Genomic DNA, 17,356 nt, shown 5'->3' on the forward strand with positions numbered 1-17,356 from the left:
TGAGCCACTCCACCAGCCCTTTTTTTGTCATGGGTTTTTCCCAGATAGGGTTTTTTTTTTTTTTTTTTAATTCGTATGTACATATGATGAACCCAGATAGGGTCTTGAAAACTGTTTGCTCAGGCTGGCTTTGAGCTGCGATCCTCCTGATCACTGTCTCCCGAGTAGCTAGGATTACAGACATGAGCTCCCGGCCCACAGCTTAATTTTTAAAGAGCATTTGCTCGCTGGGCCCCAAGTGGCTCACACCTAAAATCCTAGCTATTTGGGAGGCTGAGATTGGTATGATCATTGTTTTAAGCCATTCCAGCCAAATAGTTCATGAGACTCCTTGAAAATAACCAAAGCAAAAATGTACTGTAGGTACGACTCAAGGAGTAGAGCACCTGTTTTGCAAGTACAAAGCCCTGAATTCAAACCCCTCCCACAAAAATAAAAGTAAAGAACATTTTACTTTCTCTGCTTGGTTCTGAGCATAATTACATATGTACCCTCACCAGTCTTTAAAAAGTAAGTTCTAGGGTCTAGGTGTGGTAGTATATGTTTGTAATACCAACTACTTTGAAGCAGAGATCAGGAGGACCTGGATTGGAGGCCAGACCCAAGGGCAAAAAAGTTAGCAAGACCCCATCTAAACCAACAAGCCATGCCTAAGTGGTTCATGTCTAATCCAAGCTATGTGGGAGGTCCAAGGCTGGTCTATAAGGCACAGGGGCTAGAGGCATGACTAAAGCGATAGGACACTTGTTTGAGGCCCTGATTTCAGATCCCAGTACTCCCAAAAATAAATAATGTGTCTGGTATAGTTATGATTTCAGTGGAGAAAAACAAGTTTTGTTCTGGTAAGCAAAACAAACACTAAAAGAACATGTTATAAAGATCATTGAAGACTTGTTTTTTTAGTGAATGATGCTAGGGATTATACATGCTAAATGAGCCTGTGTTCTATCACTGAGGTATATTCCTCTACCCCCTGATTTTTAGTATTTTTAAGGGGTTATAGACATCTGTTAATTCACCTGCTACATTTTTTCTTCTTAGGAATATTAATACCATAGCTTTTAATATCTCCAAAATTAAAAACTGATAATTGTATAGATAGAATTGTACAGGTAGAACCAATAATAGAGTGTTTAGTAATCTTCAGAGATGAGAGAGAGATTTCTGAGTTAAATCAAGACAACTGTGCACAGTAGGACATTCACTGACTGAGACATCACAGTTTGGTAAACGCTGGGTTTTTCCTGTGTTCCGTGTCAATTAGTACTGTTCTGAGCAGAGAGTTGTGAATGGTTAATAGATCACTAACCTTGCACAGTATCATAAAATTAATAAATGATTTTTAACTTAAAGACAAAGTACATTGGAAGTGTTAAGAGTACTGACTCTTGTTAATTGTCTAGCCACTATTTGAAATGGATAAAGCAACTATCTAGTATAATATGAGAAGAAATGGAAGCACTGTATTAGAAGTAGACAGCTGCAGAGAAAACTACTGCTTCTCAAGCATTTGGGGCCAGAACTTGTCTTTAGGTACTGTGTCTGGATAAACTGGAACAGGTTGATGAAAGCATGGGTATAATTTTATTCTTAAACTTTGCTTTTTCACGTAAAGCGGTAATTATTTTCTAAATATTATGAGTCTTATACTGGTAGGGTAAAACCAGAAATGTGCAAGCTATCTTACTATGCAGAATAAATTTATTATTTGATATGGAGAAGTATGACAATTCCTTCTTTAAGAAATAGATATATTGGCTCAGCACAGTGTGCATGCTTGTGGTCACAGCTACTCAGGAGGATGAGGCAGGAGTATTGAATGGCTGGCTATATTGGAAGACCATGTCTCAAAACAAAACCAAGAAAAGCAAACAGTAAGGAAGGGAGGGAAGGAAAAGAAATGAAAAAAAAATATGGGACTTCCTGAAGGTGACATGTAATTTGGTGGTATAATTAGGTAGTGGTTTGTATGATTGATGTTACCAAATTTTACAAGTGAACTCTTTTATTCTTAGTCTTGACATTTTTCACATTTTGTTAACAATCCTTATTTGCACATTTTAAAGTATTTCTGTAAGTCACATAGTACCTCAAAGACTTGAGCAATAGAGCATTTGGAGGCCCTGAGTTCAGTACCTCGTACTGTAAAATAAATAAAATAACCCATATGATCTGAGAGGAGCTCAGAAACTTGATGAGGAGATGGAAATACCAATTATCCTGATTTGATCAGTACACCTTATATACATGTATAGAGTGATTGCATTGCCCCATAAATACATACAATAATAAAGTAATGATTTAAAAAATAAACCTAGATCATCTGGCTTTATATTTTCCTATTTTTGCTACCCGTGCTGCCTATAAGCTGTTAGATTCCAGCATTTACTCTGTTACCATGTCTGCATTGTGAAAAGTAAGCCTAAGCCTTATGTAGAGCTTGGACTTAGTAGTATAGCACTTGCCTAGACTCAAGCCTCCCCCTCCCACCCCAAGAAAAGAAAAAACCACAAAAAGGTAAGCATGTATAAAATAATTTCTTAGGTTACAAGTCACTGTATTTAAGCTTATATTTCTTTCCTTAACTAAAGTTATATGTACATCTAGTGTTTTAAAAAGAAATACATGTATTTGTAAGGATATAATTTTACTGTTTTGCAATAACATAATGTAATATTTTTGTTTGTTTCATAGGTTCTCTGCTTTTAGAGTCCAAAATAAATCCTAACACCGCATACCAGAAACAACAGGTAAAAAAATAAAAAATACTGAAGCTGTTGCATCTTATCATGTATATTATCCTTTCAGCTTAGTAATTAAGTGAAAATTCACCACCTCAATCTTTACAATGAAAAACTCAGAATACAATGTATTTTTTCAGTCTCAATTCTAAAATAGGGTTTCTGCCGATCTGAATAATGTTTAAAGCAAATTTTCCCTCTTTGTATTGGTGTATATTAATTGTATAAAGGGGTCTCATGATATTTCCATACATGCATATTGTACTTTGATCATGTTCACCCCCCTTGTTACTCTTTTCTAAATGATGGCGATTCTTTTCTGTGCTGTTTCTTGTCAGTACTCCTGCACACAAACATTAGTATGTCCCTATAGAGCAGGAGTGTAAATAGGAATCTTTATAACCTCAATAGCATTAAGACTTTGAGTGTACTCTCACTCTCTCACACTCTTTTAAATGTACAAAGAATATCAGAAAGTAAATTTTCTCTCTTGTGCTGGGCACTATCATCAAATGGTATTCTGTGCACACACACAGAATATACTGAGGACAGTACAAAGCCAGTGAAATCGGTCCTTTATTACCCTCCCTAAAGGTGTAGATACAAAATAACATTTAGAAGATAAATTAGAGGATAAATTAGTGCATAAATACAGTGCGTTGCCTCATTTGACCATTAATCTAGTACTCAAAGTTAGTATTGGTTTTATTTTGCCTATTAGATAGCTCTAAAGATTGCTGTTTGCTTGATATCACACAGTAAATAGAAAAGCTGATATTAACTCCCAAAACAAATGTTTTCTTGATAGTTTGATGGTCTGTTGACACTTTGTTACATTTTAGGTTTGATTGAAATAGCTGTAGATTCACGTTTGACTTTATTTATTCCATAATTAAATACAGGGGTTTGAGGTTTTACTCAGTTTAAGAGTAAAAATACAACCTGAAAAATAGGAGAAATGGAACTTATTTTGAGAATGAATGAACAAAAACTTTGTCTCAGTCTGTAGGCTAGATGATTTGGTGAACATTCAGCTCTTCAAGGCAAACAAAAGATCATTTTCTAAAAATTTCAAAATTTGTTAGATGAGTAACAATGAGCTTACTATCCTCTGATTTAAGCTTCAGTCTCCAAGTGATTCTGAATATGTTAAAGCAGTTGCATATTAATCAGAATTTTGGGAGCTGTCTGGTTTGGGGAAGATGTCTCTCAGTCTTTCAAAATACCATTTCCCTCAACATTATTCCCAGGAAGTGTTACTTATTTTCATAACAGTATATATCATTTTCATTCTACAGATGAGGAAACTGAGGCTCTAGGGTATTACATAGCTTTCTTGGCATCACCCACCAAGTAGATGGTGATATTAAAATTCATACCTTGGCTTCTTTCCCTCTTAAATCTTGTAGTATTTTTATTCCATACTATCTTTGAGGAGAAGTAACAATTTTAATTTTGCCTCACAAGGAGCTTTATATGTAAGTGCTCAATTAACATCTGTTGAGCAAATAATTTTATGAAGTATGTAGGCCATAAGGATTACAGGTAAATTGCAGATTCTTCTACAACCAGTTACTCGGCATTGGTGAGTTACAAGGTAAGGTAAGAATGCAACATGACTAACTTCTGGCATGTCTGTCTTTAAAGTTAACGTAAATTATTTTTATCCATAGTAACTGTGGATCCGATTTTCTGGGTAGGCTTTGATCTCTGGAAAAGCTGGACCTTGAGATATTCTTTTAAAATCTGAAAAAAAATTGTATTTATCCTATTAGTAATGCTGCACAGCCTAAACAAATGACCACTTCTTTTTCTAGCTGGTGTCGTTTCAGTAGTCAGGAGATCACTGGTCTCCTGATTGACAGTTGGGTAAATGAACAGTTATTGTGCAGTTTAGTGGATACACTTTATTGTTATGAGTTTATTGTGAAAAGAACTCTAAAATAATTAATTGATAACACTTTTTTGTGACACTTTGGCTTGAACTCAGGGCTTTGTGCTTGCTAGGCAGGTGCTCTCCCATTTCAGCCACTCCAACAGCCCTTTTTTGTCATGGGTTTTTTTTGAGATAGGGTTTTGTAAACTATTTGATCAAGCTGGCTTCTAACCATGATCTTCATACTCCCTGCCTCCTGAGTAGCTAGGATTACACTCATGAGCCACTGGCGCCCGGCTGTGTTGGGTGTTTTTGAGATAGCATCTTGAGAACTGTTTGCCAGGGCTGGCCTTGAACTAAGGTCCTCCTGATCTCTGCCTCTTGAGTAGAAGGATTACAGGCATGAACCACCGGCCCCTAGCTAATTTAGTCACTTTTGCCATGCTGTTTATTTTTTTTCTTTTGATAGTACTGGAGTTTGAACTCAGGTCTTGTGCTTGTTAGGCATGCACTCTACCACTTGACCTGTGCCCTCATCTTTTTTTGCTGCAGTTATTTTTCTGATAAGGTCTTGTGTTTTTGCCCAGGGCAGGTCTTGGACCATGAGCCTCCTACCTGTGTCTCCTGCATTGACTGGGATTACAGCTATGAACCACTACACTTGGTTTATTTGTTGATAATGGGGTCTCACTAGCTTTATGCCTGAATGGCCTTGAACTGTGCTATGATCCTCCTGATCTCATCCACCCAAATAGCTGGGATTACAGGCATGCACCAACACATCTGGCCTGCCACAGTCATTTCTTTTTTGTTATTCATTTATTCACATGTACATACATTGTTTGGGTCATTTCTCCTCCTACCCCCCCACCCCCTCTCGCTTCCAGGCAGAACCTGTTCTGCCCTTATCTCTAATTTTGTTGAAGAGAAAACAAAAGCATAAGAAAAAGACAAAGCATTTTTGCTAGTTAAGTTAAGGGTAGCTATACAGAGAGATTCCTAGCATTGCTTCCCTTGACAAATGTGTTTCAACCCAAGTTGATTCATCTCTAACTGATCTTTACACTGGTGCTTGATCCCCTTGTCATATCGACCTCTGTCGCTTTAAGGTTTCTATATTAGTTCCTCTGAAGTGGGGACATCAAATGTTTTCATGTTTTGGGTTTTCTACCTATCCCTATACCTCCCATATGTGTTCTCCCCTTGTCATGTGACCTAAGTCCAACAACATTGCTGTATTTGCCCTAGGTCTAAAGTCTGCATATGAGGGAGAACACATGATTTTTGGTCTTTTGGGCCAGGCTTACCTTGCTCAGAATGATGTTCTCCAGTTCCATCCATTTACTTGCTAATGATAGGATTTCATTCTTCTTCATGGCTGAGTAAAATTCCATTATGTATAAATATCACATTTTCTTGATCCATTTGTCAGTAGTGGGTATCTTGGTTGTTTCCATAACTTGGCTATTGTGAATAGTGCTGCAATAAACGTGGGTGTGCAGGTGCCTTTGGAGTAGCGTGTGTTGCATTCCTTTGGGTATATCCCCAGGAGTGGGATTGCTGGATCATATAGCAGATCTATGTTTAGATTTTTAAGAAGCCTCCAAATTTTTTTCCAGAGTGGTTGTACTAGTTTACATTCCCACCAGCAGTGTATGAGGGTTCCTTTTTCCCCACATCCTCGCCAACACCTGTTGGTGGTGGTGTGTTTGATGATGGCTATTCTAACGGGTGAGGTGGAATCTTAGTGTGGTTTTGATTTGCATTTCCTTTATGGCTAGAAATGGTGAGCATTTTTTCATGTGTTTTTTGGCCATCTGAATTTCTTCTTTTGAGAAAGTTCTGTTTAGTTCAGTTGCCCATTTCTTAATTGGTTCACTGATTTGGGGAGAGTTTAGTTTTTTAAGTTTCCCGTATTTTCTGGTTATCAGTCCTTTGTCTGATGTATAGCTGGCAAATATTTTTTCCCACTCTGTGGGTGGTCTCTTTCAGTTTTTTAGAGACCATTTCTTTTGTTGTAAAGAAGCTTTTTAATGTTATGAAGTCCCTTTTGTCCATTCTTTCTCTTAGTTGCTGGGCTGCAGGGGTTCTATTGAGGAAGTCCTTGCCTATACCTATTAGTTCCAGAGTGTTTCCTGCTCCTTCCTGTACTAACTTGAGAGTTTCGGGTCTGCTATTAAGGTCTTTGGTCCATTTTGAGTTGATAGTAGTACAGGGTGATAAACATGGATCTAGTTTCAGTTTCTTGCAGATGGATAACCACTTTTCCCAGCAACATTTGTTGAAGAGGCTGTCTTTTCTCCATCATATATTTTTTGGCACCTTTGTCAAAAATAAGGTGGGCATAACTGTGTGGATTCATATTTGGGTTCTCTATTCTGTTCCACTGGTCTTCATATCTGTTTTTGTGCCAGTACCATGCTGTTTTTATTGCTATTTGTAATATAGTTTGAAGTCGGGTATTCTGATACCTCCAGCATTGCTCTTTTTGCTGAGTATTGCCTGGGCTATTCGAGGTCTCTTGTGTTTCCAAGTGAACTTAAGGTTAGATTTTTCAGTCTCTGTGATGAAAGTCATTGGGATTTTGATGGGACTTATATTAAACATGTAGATTGCTTTTGGTAGTATAGCCATTTTTACTATGTTGATTCTACCAATCCATTAGCACGGGAGATTTCTCCGTCTTCTGTAGTCTTCCTCGATTTCTTTCTTCATGGGTTTGTAGTTCTCCTTGTAGAGGTCATTCACATCCTTTGTTAAGTTTACTCCTAGGTATTTGATTTTTTTTTTTTTTTTGAGGCTATTGTACCACAGTAATTTCTAACTCATGTAATACTGATTTCATCAGCAAATTTTTAAACATGGGATCCATTTGTATACAATAGACGTGTCATTGATAGAGAAAAGGATTAGAAACTGCTGCAGTAGAATCATGGGCATTTAAAAAATAATCTAGTTAGGTTTCCTTTTCTATATAGGAACCTTTATCATCCTGATAAGGGATCATCCAGCTTGTGTGTTTCCCCTTTTGGTTTCTTATCAGTTGGATTTAATATTTTCTTTATATTGAGCACAGATCTATCTAATACTTAAATTTATTCTCTGGCCTCTTTGGACCAATTTGAAAAAATGGAGAGTGACAGCTCCTCAAATTTTGAAGATAGCTATTGTGTATCCCTTCAGCCTTCCTTAAAGTAACTTCTCCCTTGCAGCATTTCTTGAATGAGGTGATCTAAAAGCCTCTCCAGAAAGAGGTCCTTTTGTTGAAATGGTAGGCTGCTGTGAAGCAGTGTATGTATTTACCATGGAGAAATTTGAGAGGCTAGGTGCTAGTGGCTCACTCCTGTAATCCTAGCTACTCAGGAGGGAGAGATCAGGAGGATTGAGGTTCAAAGCCAGCCTGGGCAAATAGTTTGAGAGATCCTATCGAAAAAATCCTTCACAAAAAAGGGCTGGTGTAGTGGCTCAAGGTGTAGGCCCTGAGTTCAAGCCCCAGTATGATTAAAAAAAAAAGAAGAAGAAGAAGAAGAAAGAAATTTGAGAGAATTTCTTAAATCCTGTAAATATTTTTCCTAAACCATGCATGAAGTAGAATATAGATGCTTTCCACTATCAGGAATATAAGACAGTCTCAGCATTATTTGTGTAGGGTCTTGATAAGACTTCATCTTTAAAAATTGTTGAGCTATTTATTAAACTTCCTATTGTTTGAAAATTAAAAAGTTCAGAGCCAGGTCAGTGTCATGCTCTTGTAATCCCAACTACACTGGAGGCTGAGGCAGGAGGATGGCTTGAGCCCAGGAGTTCCAGACTAGCTTGGGCAATGCAGCAAGATCCCATCTCAAAATAATTAAAGTTCTGTCAGAATAGGACTAAAGGATGGTAGGAGTTAGGAACGTGTTGCCTTCTCAAAACATAGCACTTTTGTCATAGTTAAAGATGTCTGTGTTGATAAGTATTCACATACTAAAATTCAGCCAGCAGTTTCAAGGGCTCATGGACCTTACATGCCCCAGCTAAAGAATACCTGTTGACAGCAGAGGGGAGGGAGAAGTGTTGTGTATTAATCCTGTCCTGACACACAGAAATTATTACATACTTCCTCTTCAGGAACTTTAAAGATAGCATAAAATGTAACTTAATGAGGGTTTTTCATATACTGGTCAAACTTAAATAAAGCATGTTTTCACTTTATGGATTTGACAGAGTGTAACTATAAGTATCAATATTGCAAAAAGTAAAAAGTGAGGTTTTCAATGCCCATTGCTTTGATCATTTGCTATATACTTTGAAGTAATTTTTGATAATGTATGTTAATCAGATTTTTTTTTTTTTTTTAATCCAAAGGACACTCTCATTGTGTGGTCTGAAGCAGAAAATTATGACTTGGCCCTTAGCTTCCAAGAAAAAGCTGGATGTGATGAGATTTGGGAGAAAATATGTCAGGTAATTTAAAAAATATATAAAAAATATGCTGTCTTTAAAGTTTGTTTTTGCTCAGCATTGTGATGCATGCCTCTATTCCCAGCACTTGAGACTGAGGCAAGAAGATGACCAGTTTGAGGCCAGACTGGAGTACATAGTGACAGCCTTTCTCCAAAAAAAAAAAACCCAGAAACTTGTGGGTCATTTTTATCGTTCTTTTGTCTCTAACATCCATTCAGTCCCTCAATAATAAATCCTGAATCCATTCTCTTCTTTTTCTCCACTATCAAGCTACCATCATTTCTTGCTTGGTTTATTGGTTTCACTTTCACTGGTCATCCCACATTCCCATTGTAAGTATAATAATCTTAAAAATTCAAGTCTGATCTCATCACTTTTTATTTTTGTGACTCTTGAAATAAAACCTACCTTTGCACTGGTGTTGAACATTATGACTCTTGACTACCCAACCTCTTTGCCTCTAAGGTTAAATGCACTTAATTCATTCCAGAGTTCCCCTACTCCCTCTGGTGGTGCTTCATTCTAGTAACATAATCTCTGCTGGAGAATAATCTACTAGACTTTTTAGTTCATTAGTTCTCAAAATGTGTTCCTCAAACCAGTAGCAGGAGTGTGACCTGGGAGCTGTTGGAAGTGTAAATTTTGAGTCACCACAGGCCAGGGCTACTAAATCAGAAAGTAGGATCCTATTGTTATGTCTTAACACGCTGTCTAGGTCAGACTTCCTGTGTAAAGAACAAGATAATAAATATTTTAAGCTTTACAGGCTCTGCAGTTTCACAGCCATGGACAGCCCAAGAATGACTGGGCATGGCTGTCTTCTAGGAGAACTTTTGCTCACAAAAACAGATGATCAACTGAGTGTGGCTATAGTTTGTCAACCCCTGGTTTGATGATTTGGGTTCACTCTGAAGTTTGAGAGTCATGGCCTTCATAAAAGCTACAGTGCCTTTGAAGCATGTTTTTTTCCTTGACTTGTAGAATTTATTTCTCCTATATATTCTACTCAGCTGTGTTTTTCATAAATTAACCTGCCTTTTAAACTGTCTTTCCTTCTCTAGAACATGAAGGACCGACATCTGTGTTGGAATGCCTTTTATTCTTTCTTTGTTCTCTGTTCAGTAGTTATTTGCATGGCAGTATCCATCTATGTTTTGTCCTATAGAGTTTTACCATGGAAAGAGATGAGATTAATGAGTTTAGGCTATGCAGAAAACATCCATTATTCTGACATGCTGCTCTTGTTTGTCATTGAGCTGAATAAACTTACCCTGGACACAGTCTTCTGTTAGGCCAATATTTAATCCAAATCTGGACTTAAATCTGTAACTACTGGGCTTGGGTCTTTTTTAATACTGTCTGATCTTTACCTTTCTGTAATCTTTAATGCCATGAATTTTCAGTTATCTTCATTTGGGTCACAGGTGATGTAGTACTGTATGCTTTCTCTGCAATAACTTACCCTAGGAATCACTGGGTGTTTTATGTTGTAATCATTTTCTGAATTCTGGTTTATTCCAAAGCAAGATTTTTTTCAAAATCTGCTTTTGAGATCTTGCATGTCTTTCTTAATCCTGTCTACTTTTTTTTTTTTTTTTTTATCTAGAAATAGCTAAAAATCTCTCCCATTTTCAAGTACCCTTCTTGATAGTTACTGGGTCTGAACTCAGTAAGATAGTATTCTCATTTTTGTCCCTTTTAATTTGGTTTATTGATTAAAATCTGCCAGTTTTCTGTGGGGAAAGCCATAGCTTGGGTGTTAGGAACCTAAAGCTATAATGAGAACTTAAGGAATTAACAAATCTAGAGCCAATTTGATGAGATGTGCCAGGTACAAACTGTGAATGTGCCTAGCCTCCTTTCAGTAGTGCTAAGCACTGGGTTAAAGTCAAGACCTTGTATCGTATTTCCAGAAAGATATTTCAGGCAGTCTTCTGATATCCATGAGCAGTGTCCCTTAACCATGCTAAGCAATTTCATATAAAGCCTAACTTTTCCATCTCTTTCCCACTACAGGTCTGTTGGACTGCTTTTAGTGCTCGGTGTTTCACATTCTGGGGCTAAGATAACAAACTTGTTTTATTGCAAAATCTGCTACCTTAAAATATATTTAACTTTTTGTAATTAGAGCTTCTATAGTGATTGAAAGTTGGGATTTATGACAAAGGTTTTTGGGAGATTATGAAGGCTGCAGGTTTGGGGAACTTTTTCAAAAACTATTCCTGGGAGACATCTTATAAGTTGCACTTTATATGTGGCTTCATTTTTGTGTAGGTGCATGTGTATCCTAGCCAGTTTTTCTTCATCATCAGTTTACCATCTTGCATTTACAGCAAATCATTGACCCACTTTGGTTCAAAGCCAGTTTGCATGTGCTCTTTGACCTTTGGCTTCTAGGATCATTTGACATGAAGTATTTTCCTTTGTGCTCATAATTATATATTTACTATCATCAGAACATTGTGGTATTTGATACTTATTTGAATTTTTCTTAAATATTGAAGAGCTTGGTAGTGTCTATCCTGCAGGAGATTGCTGAGGGGTGTTTTGGCATCATGCTGTGGGTCTGTAACTGACCCTTGACAGTCAGAGTTACTCTTAACATCTTGTACTTTAGAAGAAGGTTCAGTCTCTGAACTTTGAATTAACTTGCATAAAATTGAAAATATATGTTATTTGGAGAGATGTAATTGGAAAAGTAGGTAGCTAGAAAAAACTTTTTTTTTTTTTTTTTGTGGCACTGGGGTTTGAACTCAGGGCTTCATGCTTGCTAAGTGTGCGCTCTTACACTTTAAAAGATTCTTAAACTTGAAAATTATCATTATAGTTTTCTTATAATGTCTCTTACATTCATTTAGCAGTACAATTTAGGTTTGCTGCCTGTGTTTTGTCAGCTACCACAAGTTTCTTATTTTACAGGTTCAAGGAAAGGACCCATCAGTGGACATCACTCAGGACCTTGTGGATGAATCTGAAGAGGAGAGATTTGATGATATGTCATCACCAGGCTTAGAATTGCCATCTTGTGAATTAAGTCGCCTTGAGGAGATTGCAGAGCTTGTGGCATCGTCTTTACCTTCCCCCCTGCGTCGTGAGAAACTTGCACTAGCATTGGAAAATGAGGGTTATATTAAAAAGCTCTTAGAGCTTTTTCATGTGTGTGAGGATTTGGAAAATATCGAAGGACTGCACCACTTGTATGAAATTATCAAAGGCATCTTCCTCTTGAATCGAACTGCTCTTTTTGAGGTTATGTTCTCTGAAGAATGTATAATGGACGTCATTGGATGCTTAGAATACGATCCTGCTTTATCACAACCACGAAAACACAGGGAATTTCTAACAAAAACAGCCAAGTTTAAAGAAGTGATTCCCATATCAGATCCTGAATTGAAACAAAAAATTCATCAAACATACAGAGTTCAGTATATACAAGATATGGTTCTCCCTACCCCTTCTGTCTTTGAAGAAAACATGTTATCAACACTTCACTCCTTTATCTTTTTCAATAAGGTAGAGATTGTTGGTATGTTACAGGTAAGTTAGATCATTCTTTTTTTCCCCCACTTACAAAGGTATTTGCTTGATACTGATACTATTGAAATTGCCAGTTACCTTAAGAAAAAAAAATTTTTCCAGGCCCTCTCTCCCACTAGGCTGTGGGGGTTATTGTTCTCCTCAGCCAGGCAGGAGACAAAGATCAGCGTCATGGACCATCGTCAGGACTGCTCCTAGCCAGGCAGCCCTGTTTTCCTCCCTCACACATTTGTAAAAAGAAAAAAATTTTTCCTTTTAAATCCTTGAAGTGGTTTTAATTTTGTTAAAGTTAAAATATTACAATAAATAATTATTCTTTGAGACCAGAACACTGTTGTTTTGGGGGTAGGGAAGGTAAGTATAAAAAAAAGCACTTGTTTACCATGCACTGGGGCCCTCAACTAAATCCCCAACACCACCAAAAAAACAAAAGAAATCTATTTTGAAGAAATGGCAGGGGAATAATAAAATAATAATATTGGGGATATCAATGTATCAAATATAAATAGCAGAACAGACTAGATTGGAAGAGGAAAGAGAAGAAGAAAGCCAAGAGAAAGAGGAATGTCATTAGAGTACAAACTCTAGGATTTGTGGAAATTCGTGGCAATGTTATGGTAAAGGACTAGTTTTCAGGTCAAAGGAATACATAGCAGAGTAGGTAAATCACATTTGCAGGATACATATCTTCTCAAAGGCCTGTTTTTGTAATGGGCAAGAGTGTGGGGGAGTTAAACAGGTGAGTATCCATTCCACTGTGACTCGGAGAGCTTTCTAAACCTTTTAAGACTTCAGTTTCTCCATCCAAAGACAGTGATATTAGTGCCTTACCCTATAAAGCTGTGTGAAGATTAACGAATATATAGATGTAAAGTGTTGAACATATGAGGCAAGATGTTGGGCTTTTTTAAAATGTATCTATTGATTAGTGAATTGAATGTGAACTGTGTCACATACTGTGTGAATTGGTCTTCTCTAACTGAAATAGAAGGTTGTATAATGCAAAAAAAGATTATTTTCACCTCTCAGGATTGGTTGTTTCTTTGATGCCCATGATATTGTAAGAATAACAGATAAGTGTGCTATGACATGGAAGATGTCTTAAGACTTCACCTCAGACCTTCCAGTAAAATATTTAAAAGCTGCATTTGTTAATACTAACAGACCAATAAGTAAATACCAGTAAGGGCTCCTTGGCAGCCTATAGTACAAATAAAGCAGTATGTTAAATCTTGGTGTCTGAGCCTCCAGAAAATTTCTGTACTTTCTGTGTCCTTACTATGTCAAAGTATGAATTAAAACATTTCACTTATTTAGCTGGGCGCCAGTAGCTCACGCGGCCTATAATCATAGATAGTTCTGAGTTCTACTAACCTTTTCTTTTGCTCCATATGGTTTTATTTTTGTTTTGCAGGGATTTGTTAAAATCTTTGCTTCCTTATGATATGTTCTTTCTGTTGAGGCTATGTCCTTAATTTCCAAAGTTCTGTGAAAGCAGGAGCATTTTTGAGGAACAATTTTTAAAAAGTTTCTACCAGACTTGTGTTCGTGCATGCATACAGACAACCTTGACTACTACTTCTGTAATACCAGTAAACATTCTTTCCTCTTCCAATCTAGTCTGTTCTCTGATAGAATAATGGTTAGGTTAATATCCCTAAAATTTGATGGCATTATTCCACTGCAATTTCTTCAAAATAATCTGGAGTACATCTTGTAATTATATATCATCTGGTAACAAAACCGTATGTAATGAGGTCTAGCTTATTTGTACATTTTAGGAAAAGTAAATACAGAAGTAGCCAACTAATTTAGTATCTTAGAGAAAATGTTTCCCGAGTACCTACCATAGTGAATATAGCTTATAATGTAGTGAGAGGTTGTATACACACTTAAGAGTACATATTTACACTTCAGCGTGTCTAGGGCTAAAGTAGTCTTGAATCTACTTCTGCTGAGGAAGTATATAATTGAAATGTTAATTAAAATCTTGATGAAAAAATAGTGATAAAGTAAATTGAAGGGCCGCAAGGAAGAATCTATACAATCTGTTCATCGGTAATTTGATGAGACTTAATAAATTTCTTGATCTGTGTCTCGATTATAAGGAGCCTAACATAAAGTAATATCAAAAATTCTTTTTAAGTTCTGTACTTTTATTTACCCAGATAAGTATTGTGTGAGAGTTTTGAGTCCTTTTCAAAAGAATTGAACATACATGTCTGCGTAATGGTTATCTCCAAATAACAGATATATCTTTAAAAGCTTTAAAGTTAGCTTTTTAAATAATTGAATCATTTTCTGTATTGTTGAGACCTGAAGAAAGCTTTATCTTCATTCTTACTGGAAAAGTTGTAAAACCCTGACTATTTAAAAATAAATATTTTTATTTAAAGGTTCTGGAAAGTGAACTATTTGCAACTGGTATACAAACTAATAAAAAAAATCTCAATTACTAGGCATGCAGACTGAGTACTAGGAGTGAACCTTGCATGTGGTGGGCTCCTTGGATCTTATCAGACACCATATTTCTTCCCATATGCAAACTTTGCCCATCATTGTGAACTTAAATATTGTAACCATCTAGCACCACCATGTCTTTTAAATCCCCTTTAAACCTCATTACGCTACACACCTTTAAAAAATTTAGCCTAATCTAGTTAAATATTTTTGCTGTTACACAGGGACACCAAGTCAAAAGTGATTTTAATCACATAGTCACAAAGTTACACATGTGAGGCTCCTTGATCAGAGCTACTTATATGTGGTGGAAACTGGAGTTCATCTGTAAAATAGGAGTATAGCACCCACCTCAGAGTTGTGAGAATTAAATGAAAGGGGTGCCTGAAGCACTGCCATATTGCCCTGTCGCCACCAACACTGTTCTACTGCCTTAGCTCTGTGGTGGTACTACATGGAAGAATATTAGAGGCACTTTCCTGTTGTAACTGTAGAGTGGTAATTGGTGTAAATCAGTTGAAATACCAGCTTCCATGACCTGTACCTGTACTTTTCAACATGTGCTTCAAACTGAGGCAGCTGCATCTTTGGGACCAAGGTTGCTCCTGGTTGGGATTCTTGTACCCACAGGTTAAGCCTGGTCCATCCACCAAGCCCTTGGGACAGAAAGGCAAAGTTAGTTTATAAGAGCTTGTACAATTGAGGGGTTTATAAACTCCGGCCATGCCTGTTTTTGTAAATGGCTTTATTTGAACCCAGCCACACTCATTTATATATTGTCTGACTGCTTTCGCACTGAAAGTAGAGCAGGTGTAAAACTACATGGCCTCCAAAGCCTAAAATATTTACTGTCTGGCCCTTAGTAGGCTTAGGAAATGGATCCTTGCCAAAATATAATGGTCTTTCTGACAGTAATCTCCAATTTAATCTTGATAAGTTGATTCGTCAACTTTTTTTTTGGAGAACAACATTGTATCTTTTTCCATTTATTACAGTTTATATCTTAATGCATACCGAAATTGTATTTTTATACACTGTTACCACTATCATAATTTTGTCCTTTATTCATAGGAAGATGAAAAATTTCTGACAGATTTGTTTGCACAACTAACAGATGAAGCAACAGATGAGGAAAAGCGGCAGGAATTGGTAAGTAATTAGGTATTATTAAAAGTGTAAAGTAAAACAACATACCTTCTTTTATATTCATTTATCCTTTTTCCTAATTTCAGGTTAACTTTTTAAAAGAATTTTGTGCGTTTTCCCAAACGCTCCAACCCCAAAATAGAGATGCTTTTTTCAAGACTTTGTCGAACATGGGCATATTACCAGCTTTAGAAGTCATCCTTGTAAGTTTGCTTCTCTTTGTTTTTAATTACCATTCACACACACAAAATTGTATTTTTATGTTAACATGCAAGTATTTGATCATAGGCAGTTTTGATATTAGCTATGTATTACATAAAGTTAAAAGGAACACTAAAAGTCCAGTATTAGTCCTTGCATTGTATTGAAGGAATGTTTAGTTAAAGGAATTTTCCACTACCATAACCCCCTTCTTTTTTTTTTTTTTTTTTTTTTGGCGATACTGGGGTTTGAACTTGGTCTCATGCATGCTAGGCTTAAGGCGCTCTATCACTTAAGCTACATCCTCAGTCCTTTTTCGATATAGTTACTTTTTTAGTAAGTCTCAACTTTTTGCCAGGGGCCAGTTTCTGGCTGCTACCCTGGCATAGCTATGGTTACTGGTGTGTGCTACCACGGCTGGCTTATTGGTTGAGATGGGGTCTTGTTAATTTTTTGCCTGAGCCAGCCACAAACTGTGACCTACCAAGCTCTACCTCCCGAATAGGTGGGATTACATCCATGTGCTACCATGCCCAGCCTTTTGCATTTTTCTGCCTATTTTTTTGTTTTTTTCTTTTTATTTGCCTGTTTTTTGTTAGCATATAATCGTTGTATGGGGGATACATTGTGATATTTACATATGTGCTTACAGTATGTTTTAGATTTATTCCTCCATTGTTCCTTCCTCTCCCCACTTCACTTTCACATCGCCCCATCACACTAGAGTTTGAACTCAGGGTCCTTACACTTGCTAGACATGCATTCTTGCCCTTGAGCTACTTCACCAGCCCCGATTTCTCTCTCTCTCTCTCTTATTTGAACTCAGGGCAGAGCAGGTGATCTACCACTTGGGCTACACCTCCAGCTCCATTCCTTTAATAAGAATTTTAACTTTGCAGCACATTAAGTCAAATGTTAAAATAGAAAAGCTCACAGTAGTAGGTGACTT

The 17,356-nt window shown here is 36.9% G+C and overlaps 1 protein-coding gene and 1 non-coding gene across 6 annotated transcripts in view; both read left to right on the forward strand.

The window, feature by feature from the left end:
• Positions 1-17,356, forward strand: part of Ppp4r3a (protein phosphatase 4 regulatory subunit 3A) — a 44,651-nt gene that overhangs the window by 12,601 nt on the left and 14,694 nt on the right. For all 5 annotated transcript variants that reach the window (XM_020184235.2, XM_020184236.2, XM_074067307.1 and 2 more), the window contains exons 2-6: positions 2,695-2,750; positions 8,965-9,063; positions 11,983-12,600; positions 16,132-16,209; positions 16,293-16,409. In XM_020184235.2, the coding sequence (XP_020039824.1) occupies positions 2,695-2,750; positions 8,965-9,063; positions 11,983-12,600; positions 16,132-16,209; positions 16,293-16,409 (968 nt within the window). The remainder of the gene's footprint in view (positions 1-2,694; positions 2,751-8,964; positions 9,064-11,982; positions 12,601-16,131; positions 16,210-16,292; positions 16,410-17,356) is intronic.
• Positions 12,706-12,831, forward strand: LOC141421820 (small Cajal body-specific RNA 20). Its single transcript, XR_012446510.1, has one exon.

This window comes from Castor canadensis, chromosome 3 (assembly GCF_047511655.1).
Source record: "Castor canadensis chromosome 3, mCasCan1.hap1v2, whole genome shotgun sequence".
NCBI lineage: Eukaryota > Metazoa > Chordata > Mammalia > Rodentia > Castoridae > Castor > Castor canadensis.